Raw genomic sequence first — 22,363 nt, 5'->3', positions numbered from 1 at the left:
TGGGGAGAGGGAGGGAGAGGGAGAGATGGGGAGAGGGAGGGAGGGAGAGAGAGAGATGGGGAGAGGGAGGGAGAGAGATGGGGAGAGGGAGGGAGAGAGAGAGATGGGGAGAGAGAGAGGGGGGGTGCATTAACATCTGCTAACCATGTGTATGTGACAAATACATTTGATTTGATTTGAGAGAGAGAGAGAGAGAGAGAGAGAATAGCTGTAAATTTAACCATGACCAGGGAGAATCTAGAGATGGATTAAAGCTGGCGGTCTGCAGTCAAGACAAGCCAATGGTTTTTTATGTCTGAACAGGGCTGAACAGGGCTGGAGAGGACTGAGGAGAGCTGAACAGGGCTGGAGAGGACTGAGGAGGGCTGTACAGGGCTGGAGAGGACTGAGGAGGGCTGTACAGGGCTGGAGAGGACTGAGGAGGGCTGGGGAGGGCTGGAGAGGACTGGGGAGGGCTGGAGAGGACTGGGGAGGGCTGAACAGGACTGGAGAGGACTGAGGAGGGCTGAACAGGGCTGGAGAGGACTGGGGAGGGCTGAACAGGGCTGGAGAGGACTGGGGAGGGTTGAACAGGGCTGGAGAGGACTGGGGAGGGCTGAACAGGACTGGAGAGGACTGAGGAGGGCTGAACAGGGCTGGAGAGGGCTGAACAGGGCTGGAGAGGACTGGGGAGGGCTGAACAGGGCTCGAGAGGACTGGGGAGGGCTGAACAGGACTGGAGAGGGCTGGGAAGGACTGGAGAGGGCTGGGGAGGGCTGGAGAGGGCTGGAGAGGACTGGAGAGGGCTGGAGAGGACTGAGGAGGGCTGGAGAGGACTGAGGAGGGCGGGAGAGGACTGGAGAGGGCTGGAGAGGGCTGGAGAGGACTGAGGAGGGCTGGAGAGGGCTGGAGAGGACTGAGGAGGGCTGGAGAGGACTGAGGAAGGCTGGAGAGGGCTGGAGAGGACTGAGGAAGGCTGGAGAGGGCTGGAGGGGACTGAGGAGGCGGGAAAGGACTGGAGAGGGCTGGGGAGGGCTGGAGAGGACTGGGGAGGGATGAACAAGGCTGAGGAGGGTGGAACAGGCCTGGAGAGGTTTGGGTAGTGTTTATTTCTGGCTTCACTTTGGGTTAGAATGCAGAGCAGGTGTCAGTGCTGGGAGGAGATGGGTTTGATTAAAAGGTGGCCAGGATCAGAGAGAGCTGGTGTTTCATTCCCTGACAGCATTATCGGAGAGCAGGTATTCCCAATGCCGTTGGGGGTACGCCAAATAATAATGTGATTCACTTTTTTCCCCCATTTATATTTTCCAAAGGGGTGAGTTTTTCCCGCCTGAGTTTCTCTGCCAAAAGTAATATTCAACCATCCAGTGTTCAGCGAAATAACAACACAATGTCAAATAATGAACATCCAATCACATTAACCGTTACTCTCTCGCGGGAATTCCACTAACGGTCCTTATGTTGCCAAACGTAGCTGCTGCTCATGTTGGTATCTGTACTGACGGCGCCAAAGCCATAACAGGGAGACATAGTGGAGTGGTAACACGCCTGCAACAGTTGCTCCCGACGCCACTTGTGTACACTGTAGCATCCACCTAGAGGCTCTTGGGTACACTGTAGCATCCACCTAGAGGCTCTTGGGTACACTGCAGCATCCACCAAGAGGCTCTTGGGTACACTGTAGCATCCACCTAGAGGCTCTTGGGTACACTGCAGCATCCACCAAGAGGCTCTTGCTGCCAAGGGAATGTCTGACAGCTTGAAAGACGTTTTTGTCACCACAGTGAAAATGGTTAACTTTGTTAAAGCAAGACCTCTGAGCTCTTCTGTATTTTCTGCACTATGCACTGATAGGGACAGTGACCATGTAACGCTTTTACAACATACAGAAGTGCGCTGGTTATCAAGGGGCAATGTATTGACACTTTTTTTGATGTGAGAGTGGATTCTCGGCCCTCACTAGCATGAAAACTAAATACAGGCACAGACTGTGTGTGGAAAATGATTTAAGACTGAGTCTCTCTCCAATACAACCCAACATTGCAGCGTTATGTGCATCCTTTCAAGCACACCCTTCTCATTAACCTGTGGTGAGTTATTCACAATTTTAGATGAACAAATAAGGTTTTATATGTAAGATGGTTAAATAAAGAGCAAAATGATTCATTATTATTATTATTTGTGCCCTGGTCTATAAGAGCTCTTTGTCACTTCCCACGAGCCAGGTTGTGACAAACTCACACTAATTCTTATGTTTAATACATTTATTGTATAGTGTTTGTGTGTGGCAGGCTTACAATGATGGCAAACAACAACATATGAGAGTGCGCTGACCCTGGTGCTAAAGGGGGTACAGCTGACCCTGGTGCTAGAGGGGGTACAGCTGACCCTGGTGCTAGAGGGGTTACAGCTGACCCTGGTGCTAGAGGGGGTACGCAGCTGACCCTGGTGCTAGAGGGGGTACGCAGCTGACCCTGGTGCTAGAGGGGGTACGCAGCTGACCCTGGTGCTAGAGGGGGTACGCAGCTGACCCTGGTGCTAGAGGGGGTACGCAGCTGACCCTGGTGCTAGAGGGGGTACGCAGCTGACCCTGGTGCTAGAGGGGGTACGCAGCTGACCCTGGTGCTAGAGGGGGTACAGCTGACCCTGGTGCTAGAGGGGGTACAGCTGACCCTGGTGCTAGAGGGGGTATAGCTGACCCTGGTGCTAGAGGGGGTACAGATGACCCTGGTGCTAGAGGGGGTACAGCTGACCCTGGTGCTAGAGGGGGTACAGCTGACCCTGGTGCTAGAGAGGGTACAGATGACCCTGGTGCTAGAGGGGGTACAGCTGACCCTGGTGCTAGAGGGGGTACAGCTGACCCTGGTGCTAGAAGGGGTACAGCTGACCCTGGTGCTAGAAGGGGTACAGCTGACCCTGGTGCTAGAGGGGGTACAGCTGACCCTGGTGCTAGAGGGGGTACAGCTGACCCTGGTGCTAGAGGGGGTACAGCTGACCCTGGTGCTAGAGGGGGTACAGCTGACCCTGGTGCTAGAGGGGGTACAGCTGACCCTGGTGCTAGAGGGGGTACAGCTGACCCTGGTGCTAGAGGGGGTACAGCTGACCCTGGTGCTAGAGGGGGTACAGATGACCCTGGTGCTAGAGGGGGTACAGGTGACCCTGGTGCTAGAGGGGGTACGCAGCTGGAGGTTGAACGTTTGAATGGACTATAAAACGTTTGGGAACCACTGCTAAATACTATGGTGATACTATATACTATGGTGATACTACATACTATGGTGATACTACATACTATGGTGATACTATATACTATGGTGATACTATATACTATGGTGATACTATATACTATGGTGATACTATATACTATGGTGATACTACATACTATGGTGATACTACATACTATGGTGATACTACATACTATGGTGATACTATATACTATGGTGATACTATATACTATGGTGATACTACATACTATGGTGATACTATATACTATGGTGATACTATATACTATGGTGATACTACATACTATGGTGATACTACATACTATGGTGATACTATATACTATGGTGATACTATATACTATGGTGATACTATATACTATGGTGATACTATATACTATGGTGATACTACATACTATGGTGATACTATATACTATGGTGATACTATATACTATGGTGATACTATATACTATGGTGATACTACATACTATGGTGATACTATATACTATGGTGATACTATATACTATGGTGATACTACATACTATGGTGATACTACATACTATGGTGATACTATATACTATGGTGATACTATATACTATGGTGATACTACATACTATGGTGATACTATATACTATGGTGATACTATATACTATAAAATGTTTGGGAACCACTGGCCTAGAGGATCAGAGCCTAGGAGGCTGGCTGAGTCCCAAATGGCACCCTATGCGCCCTGGTCATTATAGTGCACTACATTTGGAATACAACCCAGCCGTGTCCTGGCCAGGGGCGGACCGCATGGTAAACACGAACTAAGCACTAATAGCATCTGTATTCTGCATCAGCTGTGGTGGTGTTTATCTACAGTTTCTATCCACTATTAGAAAACATCCCTGTTCTGGCTTCACCTCAGGTAGAGTCCAAATACTGTGGGAAAACATTCAATATGTTCTGTCTATGGGCTCTGGTCAAAAGTAGCACACTATAAAGGGAATTATAGGGTGCCATTTGGGATGCACATCATGGAGAGAAACATCTAGAACGAGTGAGACGCACCTCATCGAGATGTCTCTGCTTCCCATAACAACTGGTCAGAGATCAGCTGTCCCCAACCCAGTCCCAATCATTGGCTCGTCCCCAATGGCACTGCAGAGTGAAAGAATAGTGCACTACTTTAATGCACTACTTTTGACCAGGACCCATAGCGCTCTGGTATAAAGTAGTGCACTAAATAGGGAATAGGGTGCCATTTGGAGCACAAGCCTTCAGCCTTCAACGTTCTCCTTTGAATATTTGCTTGCTTCTGGCCTCCCGAGTGGCGCAGTGCTTGAGGCGTCACTACAGCCCCGGGTTCGATCCCAGGCTGTGACCAGGAGACCCATGAGGAGGTGCACAATTGGCCCAGTGTCGTCCAGGTTAAAGGAGGGTTTGGCCAGCCGGGATTTCCTTGTCCCATTGCGCTCTAGTGACTCCTTGTGGTGGGCCGGGTGCCTGCAAGCTGAATTCAGTCGCCAGTTGGATAGTGTGTCCTCTGACCCATTGGTACGGCTGGCTTCCGGGTAAGGGAGCAGTGTGTCCTCTGACCCATTGGTACGGCTGGCTTCCGGGTAAGGGAGCAGTGTGTCCTCTGACCCATTGGTACGGCTGGCTTCCGGGTAAGGGAGCAGTGTGTCCTCTGACCCATTGGTACGGCTGGCTTCCGGGTAAGGGAGCAGTGTGTCCTCTGACCCATTGGTACGGCTGGCTTCCGGGTAAGGGAGCAGTGTGTCCTCTGACCCATTGGTACGGCTGGCTTCCGGGTAAGGGAGCAGTGTGTCAAGAAGCGTCTTAGCAGGGTCGTGTTTCCCGTACGGGAGTTGCAGCGATGGAACAAGACTGTAACTACCAATTGGATATCACAACATTGTGTAGTAAATGGGTAAAAGCACAAATATACAGTACCAGTCAAAAGTTTTAGAACACCTACTCATTCAAGGGTTTTTCTTTATTTTTACTATTTTCTACATTGTAGAATAATAATGAAGACATCAAAACTATGAAATAACACATATGGAATACTGTAGTAACCAAAAAAGTGTTAAACAAATCAAAATAGATTTTAGATTCTTCAAAGTAGCCACCCTTTTGCCTTGATGACAGCTTTGCACACTCTTGGCATTCTCTCAACCAGCTTCACCTGGAATGCTTCTCCAACAGTCTTGAAGGAGTTCCTACATATGGAGCATTTGTTGGCTGCTTTTCCTTTGCGGTCTAACTCATCCTAAACCATCTCAATTAGGTTGAGGTCGGGTGATTGTGGAGGCCAGGTCATCTGATGCAGCACTCCATCACTCTCCTTCTTGGTCAAATAGCCCGTACACAACCTGGAGGTGTGTTGGGTCATTGTTCTGTTGAATAACAAATGATAGTCCCACTAAACCCAAACCAGATGGATGGCGTATCACTGCAGAATGCTGTGGTAGCCATGCTGGTTAAGTGTGCCTTGAATTCTAAATAAATCACTGACAGTGTCACCAGCAAAGCACCATCACACCTCCTCCTCCATGCTTCATGGTGGGAACCACACATGCTGAGATCATCCGTTCACCTCTGCGTCTTACAAAGACACGGCGGTTGGAACCAAAAACCTCACATTTGGACTCATCAGACCGAAGGACAGATTTTCACCGACCTAATGTCCTAATGTGTTTCTTTGCCCAAGCAAGTCTCTTCTCCTTATTGGTGTCTAGTAGTGGTTTCTTTGCAGCAATTCGACCATGAAGGCCTAATTCACACAGTCTCCTTTGAACAGTTGATGTTGAGATGTGTCTGTTACTTGAACTCTGAAGATTGTATTTGGGCTGCAATTTCTGAGGCTGGTAACTCTAATGAACTTATCCTTTGCAGCAGAGGTAACTCTGGGTCTTCCTTTACTGTGGCAGTCCTCATGAGAGCCCGTTTCATCACAGCACTTGATGGTTTTTGCGACTGCACTTGAAGAAACTTTCAAAGTTCTTGAAATGTTCCGTAATTGACTGACCTTCATGTCTTAAAGTAATGATGGACTGACCTTCATGTCTTATAGTAATGATGGGCTGACCTTCATGTCTTATAGTAATGATGGACTGACCTTCATGTCTTATAGTAATGATGGGCTGACCTTCATGTCTTATAGTAATGATGGACTGACCTTCATGTCTTAAAGTAATGATGGACTGACCTTCATGTCTTAAAGTAATGATGGACCTTCATGTCTTAAAGTAATGATGGACTGTCCTTCATGTCTTAAAGTAATGATGGACTGACCTTCATGTCTTAAAGTAATGATGGACTGACCTTCAGGTCTTATAGTAATGATGGACTGACCTTCATGTCTTAAAGTAATGATGGACTGACCTTCATGTCTTAAAGTAATGATGGACTGACCTTCATGTCTTATAGTAATGATGGACTGTCCTTCATGTCTTAAAGTAATGATGGACTGACCTTCATGTCTTAAAGTAATGATGGACTGACCTTCATGTCTTATAGTAATGATGGGCTGACCTTCATGTCTTATAGTAATGATGGACTGACCTTCATGTCTTAAAGTAATGATGGACTGACCTTCATGTCTTCAAGTAATGATGGACTGACCTTCATGTCTTATAGTAATGATGGACTGACCTTCATGTCTTAAAGTAATGATGGACTGACCTTCATGTCTTATAGTAATGATGGACTGACCTTCATGTCTTAAAGTAATGATGGACTGACCTTCATGTCTTAAAGTAATGATGGACTGACCTTCATGTCTTATAGTAATGATGGACTGACCTTCATGTCTTAAAGTAATGATGGACTGACCTTCATGTCTTCAAGTAATGATGGACTGACCTTCATGTCTTAAAGTAATGATGGACTGACCTTCATGTCTTATAGTAATGATGGACTGACCTTCATGTCTTATAGTAATGATGGACTGACCTTCATGTCTTAAAGTAATGATGGACTGACCTTCATGTCTTATAGTAATGATGGACTGACCTTCATGTCTTAAAGTAATGATGGACTGACCTTCATGTCTTAAAGTAATGATGGACTGACCTTCATGTCTTATAGTAATGATGGACTGACCTTCATGTCTTAAAGTAATGATGGACTGACCTTCATGTCTTATAGTAATGATGGACTGACCTTCATGTCTTATAGTAATGATGGACTGACCTTCATGTCTTAAAGTAATGATGGACTGTCCTTCATGTCTTAAAGTAATGATGGACTGACCTTCATGTCTTATAGTAATGATGGACTGACCTTCATGTCTTAAAGTAATGATGGACTGTCCTTCATGTCTTAAAGTAATGATGGACTGACCTTCATGTCTTATAGTAATGATGGACTGACCTTCATGTCTTAAAGTAATGATGGACTGACCTTCATGTCTTAAAGTAATGATGGACTGACCTTCATGTCTTCAAGTAATGATGGACTGACCTTCATGTCTTAAAGTAATGATGGACTGACCTTCATGTCTTAAAGTAATGATGGACTGACCTTCATGTCTTAAAGTAATGATGGACTGACCTTCATGTCTTATAGTAATGATGGACTGACCTTCATGTCTTAAAGTAATGATGGACTGACCTTCATGTCTTCAAGTAATGATGGACTGTCTCTTCTCTTTGCTTATTTGAGCTGTTCTTGCCATAATATGGACTTGGTCTTTTACCAATTAGGGCTATCTTCTATATACCACCCCTACCTTGTCACAACACAACTGAATGACTCAAACGTATTAAGAAGGAAAGAAATTCGTCAAATTAACTTTTAAGAAGGCACACCTGTTAATTGAAATGCATTCCAGCTGACTAGCTTATGTTGCTGGTTGAGAGAATGCCAAGAGTGTGCAAAGCTGTCATCAAGGCAAAGGGTGGCTATTTTATTTATTTATTTTATTTTTATTTCACCTTTATTTAACCAGGGAGGCTAGTTGAGAACACCTTTATTTAACCAGGTAGGCTAGTTGAGAACACCTTTATTTAACCAGGTAGGCTAGTTGAGAACACCTTTATTTAACCAGGTAGGCTAGTTGAGAACACCTTTATTTAACCAGGGAGGCTAGTTGAGAACACCTTTATTTAACCAGGTAGGCTAGTTGAGAACACCTTTATTTAACCAGGTAGGCTAGTTGAGAACACCTTTATTTAACCAGGTAGGCTAGTTGAGAACACCTTTATTTAACCAGGTAGGCTAGTTGAGAACAAGTTCTCATTTACAATTGCGACCTGGCCAAGATAAAGCAAAGCAGTTCGACAGATACAACGACACAGAGTTACACATGGAGTAAAACAGACATACAGTCAATAGTACGGTATAAACAAGTCTATATACGATCTGAGAAAATGAGGTGAGATAAGGGAGGTAAAGGCAAAAAAAGGCCATGGTGGCAAAGTAAATACAATATAGCAAGTAAAACACTGGAATGGTAGATTTGCAATGGGAGAATGTGCAAAGTAGAAATAAAAATAATGGGGTGCAAAGGAGCAAAATAAATAAATAAATTAAATACAGTAGGGAAAGAGGTAGTTGTTTGGGCTAAATTATAGGTGGGCTATGTACAGGTGCAGTAATCTGTGAGCTGCTCTGACAGTTGGTGCTTAAAGCTAGTGAGGGAGATAAGTGTTTCCAGTGTCAGAGATTTTTGTAGTTCGTTCCAGTCATTGGCAGCAGAGAACTGGAAGGAGAGGCGGCCAAAGAAAGAATTGGTTTTGGGGGTGACTAGAGAGATATATATACCTGCTAGAGCGTGTGCTACAGGTGGGAGATGCTATGGTGACCAGCGAGCTGAGATAAGGGGGGACTTTACCTAGCAGGGTCTTGTAGATGACATGGAGCCAGTGGGTTTGGCGTACAGGTCGCAATGGTGGGTAGTATATGGGGCTTTGGTGACAAAACGGATTGCACTGTGATAGACTGCATCCAATTTGTTGAGTAGTATTTGAAGAATCTCAAATATAAAATATATATTTAGATTTGTTTAATACTTTTTTGGTTACTAAAAAAAAATGTTGATGCATAAAACAACGTAACCAAGAAGATATTGACATCTAGCCACTTAGCTAGTTAGCAACACAATGCAGAGTCCTATAGGTGTGTCAGTGTCCTAATATAACATCTAGCCACTTAGCTAGTTAGCAACACAATGCAGAGTCCTATAGGTGTGTCAGTGTCCTAATATAACATCTAGCCACTTAGCTAGTTAGCAACACAATGCAGAGTCCTATAGGTGTGTCAGTGTCCTAATATAACATCTAGCCACTTAGCTAGTTAGCAACACAATGCAGAGTCCTATAGGTGTGTCAGTGTCCTAATATAACATCTAGCCACTTAGCTAGTTAGCAACACAATGCAGAGTCCTATAGGTGTGTCAGTGTCCTAATATAACATCTAGCCACTTAGCTAGTTAGCAACACAATGCAGAGTCCTATAGGTGTGTCAGTGTCCTAATATAACATCTAGCCACTTAGCTAGTTAGCAACACAATGCAGAGTCCTATAGGTGTGTCAGTGTCCTAATATAACATCTAGCCACTTAGCTAGTTAGCAACACAATGCAGAGTCCTATAGGTGTGTCAGTGTCCTAATATAACATCTAGCCACTTAGCTAGTTAGCAACACAATGCAGAGTCCTATAGGTGTGTCAGTGTCCTAATATAACATCTAGCCACTTAGCTAGTTAGCAACACAATGCAGAGTCCTGTAGGTGTGTCAGTGTCCTAATATAACATCTAGCCACTTAGCTAGTTAGCAACACAATGCAGAGTCCTGTAGGTGTGTCAGTGTACTAATATAATCTATAGTTATATATATTATAGTTACAGTATACTAATAGCACCTATAGTTATATATATTATAGTTACAGTATACTAATATAACCTATAGTTATATATATTATAGTTACAGTGTACTAATATAACCTATTGTTATATATATTATAGTTACAGTATACTAATATAACCTATTGTTATATATATTATAGTTACAGTATACTAATATAACCTATTGTTATATATATTATAGTTACAGTATACTACTAGAACCTATAGTTATATATATTATAGTTACAGTATACTAATAGAACCTATAGTTATATATATTATATTGACTCCAATTAGCTTTTGGAGAAGTCATTAGCCTTGGGGTTCACATGCATTCACAACCTACACTGTGAATGTTTAAGTGACACATTCAATATAGACAAGAAAATTACAATAATGTGTGTGTTTATTAGTTTAAGCAGACTGGGTTTGTCTGGTGTTGTGACTTAGATGAAGATCAGATCACATTTTATGACCAATTTATACAGAAGTCCAGGTCATTCCAAAGGGTTCACATACTTGCCACTGTAGCTAGACTAATATAACTTAGAGTTGTACTTATATAACTTAGAGTTGTACTTATATAACTTAGAGTTATCATTATATTTCTTATAATTAGTTATAATTATACAACTTAGTTATACTTCTATAACTTAATAAGCAGTGGCGTGCACTTATTTCTGTTGAAAATCATTCCGTCTGTATTTCAAAATACCCCGCTATGTGGTGTAAACAGTATATCGCCCAAACCTAGTATGTGTTGTCTGTCCAGGTATCCTAGAGTTCATCAGTCTGGCTGTAGGGCTGGTCCAAATCTCTGACAGGTGTTGTCTGTCCAGGTATCCTAGAGTTCATCAGTCTGGCTGTAGGGCTGGTCTATATCTCTGACAGGTGTTGCCCGTCCAGGTATCCTAGAGTTCATCAGTCTGGCTGTAGGGCTTGTCTATATCTCTGACAGGTGTTGTCTCTGTCCTCCCCATCGTGGAGTTTATCAGTCTGGCTGTAGGGCTGGTCTATATCTCTGACAGGTGTTGTCTCTGTCCTCCCCATCGTGGAGTTCATCAGTCTGGCTGTAGGGCTGGTCTATATCTCTGACAGGTGTTGTCTCTGTCCTCCCCATCGTGGAGTTCATCAGTCTGGCTGTAGGGCTGGTCTATATCTCTGACAGGTGTTGTCTCTGTCCTCCCCATCGTGGAGTTCATCAGTCTGGCTGTAGGGCTGGTCTATATCTCTGACAGGTGTTGTCTCTGTCCTCCCCATCGTGGAGTTCATCAGTCTGGCTGTAGGGCTGGTCCAAATCTCTGACAGGTGTTGTCTCTGTCCTCCCCATCGTGGAGTTCATCAGTCTGGCTGTAGGGCTGGTCTATATCTCTGACAGGTGTTGTCTCTGTCCTCCCCATCGTGGAGTTCATCAGTCTGGCTGTAGGGCTGGTCTATATCTCTGACAGGTGTTGTCTGTCCAGGTATCCTAGAGTTCATCAGTCTGGCTGTAGGGCTGGTCTATATCTCTGACAGGTGTTGTCTCTGTCCTCCCCATCGTGGAGTTCATCAGTCTGGCTGTAGGGCTGGTCTATATCTCTGACAGGTGTTGTCTCTGTCCTCCCCATCGTGGAGTTCATCAGTCTGGCTGTAGGGCTGGTCTATATCTCTGACAGGTGTTGTCTCTGTCCTCCCCATCGTGGAGTTCATCAGTCTGGCTGTAGGGCTGGTCTATATCTCTGACAGGTGTTGTCTGTCCAGGTATCCTAGAGTTCATCAGTCTGGCTGTAGGGCTGGTCTATATCTCTGACAGGTGTTGTCTCTGTCCTCCCCATCGTGGAGTTCATCAGTCTGGCTGTAGGGCTGGTCTATATCTCTGACAGGTGTTGTCTCTGTCCTCCCCATCGTGGAGTTCATCAGTCTGGCTGTAGGGCTGGTCTATATCTCTGACAGGTGTTGTCTCTGTCCTCCCCATCGTGGAGTTCATCAGTCTGGCTGTAGGGCTGGTCTATATCTCTGACAGGTGTTGTCTGTCCAGGTATCCTAGAGTTCATCAATCTGGATGTAGGGCTGGTCTATATCTCTGACAGGTGTTGCCCGTCCAGGTATCCTAGAGTTCATCAATCTGGCTGTAGGGCTGGTCCAAATCTCTGACAGGTGTTGTCTGTCCAGGTATCCTAGAGTTCATCAGTCTGGCTGTAGGGCTGGTCTATATCTCTGACAGGTGTTGCCCATCCAGGTATCCTAGAGTTCATCAATCTGGCTGTAGGGCTGGTCCAAATCTCTGACAGGTGTTGTCTGTCCAGGTATCCTAGAGTTCATCAGTCTGGCTGTAGGGCTGGTCTATATCTCTGACAGGTGTTGCCCGTCCAGGTATCCTAGAGTTCATCAGTCTGGCTGTAGGGCTGGTCCAAATCTCTGACAGGTGTTGTCTCTGTCCTCCCCATCGTGGAGTTCATCAGTTTGGCTGTAGGGCTGGTCTATATCTCTGACAGGTGTTGTCTCTGTCCTCCCCATTGTGGAGTTCATCAGTCTGGCTGTAGGGCTGGTCTATGTCTCTGTCCTCCCCATCGTGGAGTTCATCAGTCTGGCTGTAGGGCTGGTCTATGTCTCTGTCCTCCCCATCGTGGAGTTCATCAGTCTGGTTCTGGGGCTGGTCTATGTCTCTGTCCTCCCCATCGTGGAGTTCATCAGTCTGGCTGTAGGGCTGGTCTATATCTCTGACAGGTGTTGTCTCTGTCCTCCCCATCGTGGAGTTCATCAGTCTGGCTGTAGGGCTGGTCTATATCTCTGACAGGTGTTGTCTCTGTCTTCTCCAGGTATCCTAGAGTTCATCAGTCTGGCTGTAGGGCTGGTCAGTATTAGAGGAGTGGACGCAGGACTCTACCTAGGCATGAACGAGAGAGGAGAGCTCTATGGGTCGGTAAGTTAAACACTCCTCCTCTCTTCTACCCACCTCTACACATTCCTCCTCTCCTCTCTCCTCTCTTCTCCTCTCCTCTACCTCTCATATCCTTTACCCACCTCTACACATTCCTCCTCTCCTCTCTCCTTTCTTCTCCTCTCCTCTACCTCTCCTCTCCTTTACCCACATATACACATTCCTCCTCTCCTCTTCCCACCTCTACACATTCCTCCTCTCCTCTCTCCTCTACTCCCTCCTCTCCTTGACTCTCCTGTCCTCTATCCTAGTCTCTACCCCTCCTCTCCTCTACCCACCTCTACACATTCCTCCTCTCCTCTCTCTTCTACTCCCTCCTCACCTCTACCTCTCTTCTCCTCTCCTCTACTCCCTCCTCTCCTTGACTCTCCTGTCCTCTATCCTCGTCTCTACCCCCCCTCTCCTATACTCCCTCCTCTCCCCTCCTCTACACCCTCTATTCATTCAATCAATCATATTGATTTATAAAGCCCTTTTTACATCAGCTGATATCTCAAAGGGCTGTACAGAAACACAGCCTAAAACCCCAAACAGCAAGCAATGCAGATATAGAACCCCGTTGGCTAGGAAAAACTCCCTAGAAATGCAGGAATCTAGGAAGAAACATGGAGAGGAACCAGGCTATGAGGGGTGGCCAGTCCTCTTCTGGCTGTGCCGGTTGGAGATTAAAACAGTATTTGGCCAAGATGTTCAAACGTTCATAAATGACCAGCAGGGTCAAATAATAATAATCACAGTGATTGTAGAGGGTGCAACAGGTCAGTACCTCAGGAGTAAATGTCAGTTGGCTTTTCATAGCCGAGCATTCAGAAGTCGAGACAGCAGGTGTGGTAGAGACAGAGAGTCGAAAACAGCAGGTCTGGGACAAGGTAGCACGTCCGATGAACAGGTCAGGGTTCCATAGCCGCAGGCAGAACAGTTGAAACTGGAGCAGCAGCACGGCCAGGTGGACTGGGGACAGCAAGGAGTCATCATGCCAGGTAGTCCTGAGGCATGGTCCTAGGGCTCAGGTCCTCCGAAAGAGAGAAAGAGAGAATTAGAGAGAGCATACTTAATTTCACACAGGACACCGGATAAGACAGGAGAAATACTCCAGATATAACAGACTGACCCTAGCCCCCCGACACATAAACTACTGCAGCATAAATACTGGAGGCTGAGACAGAAGGGGTCAGAAGACACTGTGGCCCCATCCAATGATACCCCCGGAGAGGGCCAAACAGGCAGGATATAACCCCACCCACTTTGCCAAAGCACAGCCCCCACACCACAAGAGGGATATCAACAGACCAACAATTTACTATACTGAGACAAGCCAATTAAGTCTGGCTACACAGCCAATAAGCAAATTAAGAAATTATATATATATACACTATGAACCAAAGCCTTGGAGCACCTTAAATGACATTTTGTGCAAAAAGGCAAACTCGGCTCCATCATTCATTGAATCAGATGGCTCATTCATCACAAAACCCACAGCCAATCACTTCAATTATTTTTTCATTGGCAAGATTAGCAAATTTAGGCATGACATGCCAGCAACAAACCCTGACACTACACATCCAAGTATATCTGAACAAATTATGAAAGACAAGCATTGTAATTTTGAATTCCGTAAAGTGAGTGTGGAAGAGGTTAACAATGATTGTTGTCAACAATGACAAGCCACCGGGGTCTGACAACTTGGATGGGGAATGACTGAGGATAATAGTGGACGATATCATCCTATTTGCCATATCTTCAATCTAAGCCTAGTAGAAAGTACGTGCCCTGGAGGGAAGCAAAAGTCATTCCGCTTCCTGAAAAAATGTTTGTTTGACCGGATACAGTGCTATTTTACAGTAAACAAATTGACAACAGACTTTCAGCACGCTTACAGGGAAGGACATTCAACAAGAACAGCACTTACACAAATGACTGATGATTGGCTGAGAGAAATTGATGATAAAAACATTGTGGGAGCTGTTTTGTTAGACTTCAGTACGGCTTTTGACATTATTGATCATAGTCTGCTGCTGGAAAAATGCATGTATTATGGCTTTACACCCCCTGCTATAATGTGGATAAAGAGTTACCCGTCTAACAGAACAGAGGGCGTTCTTTAATTGAAGCCTCTCCAACATAATCCAGTTAGAATCCGGAATTCCCCAGGGCAGCTGTCTAGGCCCCTTACTTTTTTCAATCTTTACAAATGACATGCCACTGGCTTTGAGTAAAGCAAGTGTGTCTATATGTATGAGGATGACTCAACACTATACACGTCAGCTACCACAGCGACTGAAATGACTGCAACACTTAACAAATAGCTGCAGTTCGTTTCAGAATGGATGCCAAGGAATAAGTTAGTCCTAAATATTTCTAAAACTAAAAGCATTGTATTTGGGACATATCGTTCACTAAACCCTAAACCTCAACTAAACCTTGTAATAAATATTGTGGAAATTGACCAAGTTGACGTGACTAACTGCTTGGAGTAACTCTGGATTGTAAACTGTCATGGTCAAAACCTGTTGATACAATTGTCTCAGAACAGAGCAGCGCGGCTGGCCCTTAAATGTACACGGAGAGCTAACATGAATGATATTGCACCCAAATCTCTCATGGCTCAAAGTGGAGGAGAGGTTGACTTCATCACTACTTGTTTTTGTAAGAAGTGTTGACATGCTGAAGGTACCAAGTTTAAAATACTTGCACACAGCTCGGTGACCCATGCATACCCCACAAGACATGCCACCAGAGGTCTCTTCAGTCCCCAAGTCTAGAACAGACTATAGAGCCATGCCTACATGGAACTCTATACCACATCAGGTAACTGACGTAGGCAATAAAATCAGATAAAAAAAACGGATAAAAACACCTTATGGAAAAGCGGGGGCTGTGAAGAGACGCACACACGGGCACAGTCACACACAAAGTGCACTCGGAAAATATTCAGACCCCTTGACTTTTTTACCCATTTTATTACATTACATTCTTAAGTATAAATTAATTCTTAATTTAAAAAAATGTATTATGTACTCATCAATCTGCACACAATGACAAAGCAAAAACACAAATAAAAAAACTGAAATATCACATTTACATGAATATTCAGACACTTTACTTAGTACTTTGTTGAAGCACCTTTGGCAGCGATTATAGCCTCGTGTCTTCTTGGGAATGACGCTACAAGCTTGGCACACCTGTATTTGGGGAGCTTCTCCAAATTCTTCTCTCGGGTTCCAGCTGGGCCACTCAAGGACATTTGGAGACTTGTCCCGAAGCCACTCTTGTCTTGGCTGTGTGCTTAGGCTCGTTGAACCTCGTTGAAAGCTCGTGAACCTTTCCCCAGTCTGAGATCCTGAGCGCTCTGGAGCAGGTTTTAATCAAGGATCTCTCTGTACTTTGCTCCGTTCATCTTTCCCTCGATGCTGACTAGTCTCCCTGCCGCTGAAAAACATCCCCACAACATGATGCTGCCACCACTATGCTTCACCGTAGGGATGGTGCCAGATTTCCTCCAGACGTGATGCTTGGCATTCAGGCAGAAGAGAATCTTGTTTATCATGGCCTGAGTCCTTTAGGTGCCTTTTGACAAACTCCAAGTGGGCTGTCATGTGCCTTTTACTGAAGAGTGGATTCCGTCTGGCCACTACCATAAAGGCCTGATTGGTGGAGTGCTGCAGAGATGATTGTCCTTCTGGAAGGTTCTCCCATCTCCACAGAGGAACTCTGGAGCTCTGTCAGAGTGACCATCGGGGTTCTTGGTCACCTCCCTGACTAAGGTTCTTCTCCCCCGATTGCTCCGTTTGGCAGGGAAGCCAGCTTTAGGAAGAGTCTTGGTGCTTCCAAACTTCTTCCATTTAAGAATGATGGAGGCCACTGTGTTCTTGGGAACCTTAAATTCTTAAGAAATGTTTTGGTACCCTTCCCCAGATCTGCGCCTCGACAATCCTGTCTAGGAGCTCCACAGACAATTCCTCAAACTCATGGCTTAGTTTTTGCTCTGACATGCACTGTCAACTGTGGGACCTTATATAGACAGGTGTGTGTCTTTCCAAATCATGTCCAATCAATTGAATTTACCACAGGTGGACTCCAATCAAGTTGTAGAAATATCTCAAGGAAAACAACAACAAACATAATTTAATAAATTTTAGAATAAGGCTAACGTAACAAAATGTGTAAAAAGTTAAGGGGTCTGAAAACTTTCAGAATGTACTGTACACATGATAAGACACACTACACACACATAGACATGGATGTTGTATTGTAGATGTGTGGTAAGAGTAGTGGCCTGAGGGAACACACTTAAAGTGTTGTGAGAAGTGTTGTTAAATTGAAATGCCTTAATGTTGCTGGACCCCAGGAAGAGTGGGACCCTTTAATAAATACAAATCCTCCTTCAGGTGTCTCCTCTGCTCCTGAGTTGGTGTCCTTATGCTTGTTGCTCTTCTCTGTCGGCTCCTTGAGTTTCAGAGGCTCTAATGGTCTTCCCTTTCTTTCCTTGAAGAAGGTTAAGTTACACGGTCAGGCTACACTGCTTTTTTTAAAGTGGAACTGACAGCATTTTTAACTACTTTGCAGATATGAAACAAACACACAATCATAATATCAGTCAAAGAGATCAAATTCCTAGTTTATGCTACAAAACCAACTTTATACATTTTTAAAAATAGGTTCCATTTGACTCAACGTTCCATAATGTACAGTAAGACATTGTTGGCATAATAGATGGATGCAGTTCAATGCATGATTAATATAATTCACCAATACATTACTTGGTAGTCCGAATAATATTGCTATCAGGTTGTAAATCCCAGCTGCCTCCATTCAGGATGCACTGCTTCAGTTTCAATTACTCAATATTTTGGACAAAAACGGACCAACGTAACTAATGTCAATACAATCAAACTAGCAAGGGCAATGATCACAAGTCAGTCATAATGTTGCTAATAGGCTAGCGTATCTATTTATGTAGCAAGCTAAAAACACAGAGCCTACCGTTAGCTAGCTAGCTGCCAGGAGGATGCCATTGGAGGAGTGAATGACTTTTCCCCCCCATATCGTTTTTCTGTTTGCTAGAGATGCAGGTGTCATTTGATTAGCTAGAAAGAAATTGAACGACTTATCCATTTAGCATATCTATTGCGTTTGCAAATTCTGGCCATCTACTCAAATTTCAGAACACGCTCGTCTGAGTGTGCCAGAACATAGAACTGCTTTATTTACGAACGTGCAACACCGGCTGAATATGACCTGGTGTCAGTAAACGTAGACAAAAAAAGTCATAGTCAAGAATGTTCTAGATAACATGGTAACAGCCTAACCAGCTCTGCTACGATGAGTAAAATGGTCAGAGTGAGGTGTTCTCTCATTTGTGTCTGGAAGTAGCAAGCTGGTCAACTTTAGCCAGTTAGCTTTGGTGCTTGGTTGAAGGCAAGCTGCAGAAGGACGAGTAGGCTACAATTCCCCATCGTTTTAGTGAAATTTTGATGCCTTCGTTTATGAGTACAATTTTGATGCCATCGTTCATCAGTACAATTTTGACAGCCATCTTGCTGAAACTGTTTGATAGGGTTTATCTAATGTTCCTTCATTAGATTTAAGCTCATCTTGCTCTGGCTAGCATTAGTTGTTTATCTTGTTGTTGTTGATGAGAGAGCCTACCTTTTCATGGTTGTACGATCAATAGGACTGTAAAGTTCCCAAATGTAAGAGGACTCCAGTGGTATTTACATATTTGCAGAAATCCATTCAGGTGCATTTTATGGCTTTTGGCGAATGTGTTCCAATGATCTAAAGTCACACTGTTGATACTTCCTGTAAACACACAGTCCAGTTCAAAGTGAATGATGGCAGGCCCTACTGCCTGTAAACACACAGTCCAGATCATAGTGAATGATGGCAGGCCCTACTGCCTGTAAACACACAGTCCAGTTCAAAGTGAATGATGGCAGGCCCTGCTTCCTGTAAACACACAGTCCAGTTCATAGTGAATGATGGCAGGCCCTACTGCCTGTAAACACACAGTCCAGTTCAAAGTGAATGATGACAGGCCTGTGTGGCAAATGGCTTGTTTGTATAAAGGCTTACTGTAGCATTCTTCTTACAAAACCACATGACCTTTGTTTTGGAGGTGTTCAGAACAAGGTTAAGGGCAGAGAAAGCTTGTTGGACACAGCTTTATTGTAGAGCATTTAACACAATATCCGGGGAGCGGCCAGCTGAGTATAAGACTGTATCATCTGCATATAAATGGATGAGAGTTTCCTACTGCCTGAGCTATGTTGTTGATGTAAATTGAGAAAGAGCGTGGGGCCTAGGATCGAGCCTTGGGGTACTCCCTTGTTGACGGGCAATGGCTGAGACAGCAGATTTTATGACTTTATACACTGACCTCTTTGAGAGAGGTAGTTAGCAAACCAGGCCAAAGACTCCTCAGAGACACCAATACTCCTTAGCCGGCCAATAACATCACACCACCCTCGTCTGTGACCAATAACATCACACTACCCTCCCCTATTACCAATAACATCACACTACCCTCCCCTGTGACCAATAGAAACACACTACCCTCCCCTGTGACCAATAACATCACTACCCTCCTCTGTGACCAATAGAAACACACTACCCTCCCCTGTGAACAATAACATCACACTACCCTCCCCCGTGACCAATAGACCCACACTACCCTCCCCTGTGACCAATAACAACACACTACCCTCCCCTGTGACCAATAACAACACACTACCTTCCCCTGTGACCAATATAAACACACTACCATCCCCTGTGACCAATAACAACACACTACCCTCCCCTGTGACCAATAGAAACGCACTACCCTCCCCTGTGACCAATAACATCACACTACCCTCCCCCTTCTCTCTCCCTTAGTACCCCTTCTTACCTTCTCTCTCCCTTAGTACCCCTTCTCTCTCCCTTAGTACCCCTTCTTACCTTATCTCTCCCTTAGTACCCCTTCTTACCTTCTCTCTCCCTTAGTACCCCTTCTTACCTTCTCTCTCCCTTAGTACCCCTTCTTACCTTCTCTCTCCCTTAGTCCCCCTTCTTACCTTCTCTCTCCCTTAGTACCCCTTCTTACCTTCTCTCTCCCTTCTTACCTTCTCTCTCCCTTAGTACCCCTTCTTACCTTCTCTCTCCCTTAGTCCTCCTTCTTACCTTCTCTCTCCCTTAGTCCTCCTTCTTACCTTCTCTCTCCCTTAGTCCCCCTTCTTACCTTCTCTCTCCCTTAGTACCCCTTTTTACCTTCTCTCTCCCATAGTACCCCTTCTTACCTTCTCTCTCCCATAGTACCCCTTCTTACCTTCTCTCTCCCCTAGTACCCCTTCTTACCTTCTCTCTCCCTTAGTACCCCTTCTTACCTTCTCTCTCCCTTAGTACCCCTGTCTTACTTTCTTTGTTGTTGATTATTGTGTAGCAAATTTGTTGCTGTGAATTTGTTGAAACTGTTGGCAAAATGTGAATTAAATATAAATGAACTAATCCATGAATTGTATCCTAATGAAGCTACTGTATGGACACCACACTCAACCATCTCTCCCTCTCTTCCGCAGAAGAAATTAACAGCGGAGTGTGTGTTCAGAGAGCAGTTTGAGGAGAATTGGTACAACACATACGCCTCTACGCTCTACAAACACACCGACACCGGACGCTTCTACTACGTAGCGCTCAACAAGGACGGCTCGCCACGGGAGGGGGGGAGGACGAAGAAACACCAGAAACTAACGCACTTCCTGCCTCGGCCTGTGGAGATAGAGAAGATCCCCCAGGCTTACAGAGATCTGTTCCAATACAGGTGACCAGGGCTGAGCCTGGGAGAGAGGGATGAGGAGGAGGAAAGGGAGGAGAGAGGTGGATGTTTGGCACTAAAGGACAGGACTCAGTACTCCCACTGACCTCGCTCACCTGTCTCCAGCCCCGACCCCCAACAAAGGTGTTTATGAATTGTCCTTCTACAGGGAGGTGTCACTAGGCCCATAAGACCTCACTCTGGAGGAGAGTACAGAGTCGAGCGGAGGAGATAATCTCTTCACTAAACGGATAGGAGAGATGGAGAGAGACTGGACTGGCGTCAGGCCTGTATGACTGCCTAACCCACCCTGGGATAACCGCAGGTTAAAACCACCTGAACCACTAACCACCTGAAGAAGACAAAGACTTTTCCTGATGAGAACCACTTTTATACATAAGATACTTAACCAGCATTCACTGCAAATATAAAAAGGGTTTGGGGTTAGTCCTCATCAGTTCGAGTAGGGGGTCTGAGGACTAGTAATGAACAAGTAATGGAAAGTTGATCAGACTAACTGAGATGACCAGTGGACACTACTCTAGCCAAGCCATTCACCACAGCAACCAGAGAACTCCAGGGAGCGAGGGAGGGATTGACCAATGGAAGTTGAGAGAATGTCAGAATGTTCTAAAGCAACGTGTAGAGAGAACTCATCTTCTGACTAGTCATTGTGATGTCACAGTGTTCTAAAGCAACGTGTAGAGAGAACTCATCTTCTGACTAGTCATTGTGATGTCAGTGTTCTAAATCAACGTGTTGAGAACTCATCTTCTGACTAGTCATTGTGATGTCAGAGTGTTCTAAATCAATGTGTAGAGAACTCATCTTCTGACTAGTCATTGTGATGTCAGTGTTCTAAATCAAGGTGGAGAGAACTCATCTTCTGACTAGAGAGTACACTACTACCTAGTATGTATGTATATGTGATGGAGACAGATTGGCCATGAGGGAGAAACAGGGTTGGCAGAACTTGGCACATAAGTGATATGATCAATGTAAAGAGATGTGATAAGCTGAGAGACATGTAAAACTTATTGACTATGTGATAAATGTAAAACATTAATACAGTAGGACAGTCAAGGACATGGATGGTGCAGCTAGATTGCAGTACAATGAATGAGACATCATGAAAAGAATAGGCTTGTATTGAGACAAACTAAAGATAGTTCCTAACTTTAAGGAACAGACAAAGATAACAAATCTGACAATGTAAGACATAGGAATATGAAAGAGCACTTACTATTTGCCTCTACATGGTCAAATTGACTGCCCCCCTAGCAGGCCAACCAAACAGCCTTCTCCTCCCTGATACAGACTATCCTCACACTCATAAGAGTAGCAGATGTTGTGGCATCAAGAAAGACTAGCAGATGCTGTATGTAGACTACAGTGAGGTTACACTACCAGACTAGGGAGGTTACACTACAGTGAGGTTACACTACTAGACTACAGTGAGGTTACACCACCAGACTACAGTGAGTTTACACTACTAGACTACAGTGAGGTTACACTACCAGACTACAGTGAGGTGACACTACCAGACTACAGTGAGGTTACACTACCAGACGACAGTGAGGTTACACTACCAGACTACAGGGAGGTTACACTACCAGACT

The 22,363-nt window shown here is 44.8% G+C and overlaps 1 protein-coding gene across 1 annotated transcript in view; it reads left to right on the top strand.

The window, feature by feature from the left end:
• The window catches only part of LOC139391015 (fibroblast growth factor 16), a 24,824-nt gene extending 2,964 nt beyond the window's left edge, over window positions 1-21,860 (top strand). Inside the window, exons 2-3 of the mRNA XM_071138478.1 lie at window positions 12,831-12,934; window positions 20,509-21,860. Coding sequence (XP_070994579.1) covers window positions 12,831-12,934; window positions 20,509-20,754 — 350 coding nt within the window. The 3' untranslated portion in view covers window positions 20,755-21,860. The remainder of the gene's footprint in view (window positions 1-12,830; window positions 12,935-20,508) is intronic.
• The last annotated feature ends 503 nt before the right edge of the window (window positions 21,861-22,363 follow it).

Source organism: Oncorhynchus clarkii, chromosome 31, assembly GCF_045791955.1.
Source record: "Oncorhynchus clarkii lewisi isolate Uvic-CL-2024 chromosome 31, UVic_Ocla_1.0, whole genome shotgun sequence".
NCBI lineage: Eukaryota > Metazoa > Chordata > Actinopteri > Salmoniformes > Salmonidae > Oncorhynchus > Oncorhynchus clarkii.
This window is presented reverse-complemented; position numbering and strand designations above follow the sequence as displayed.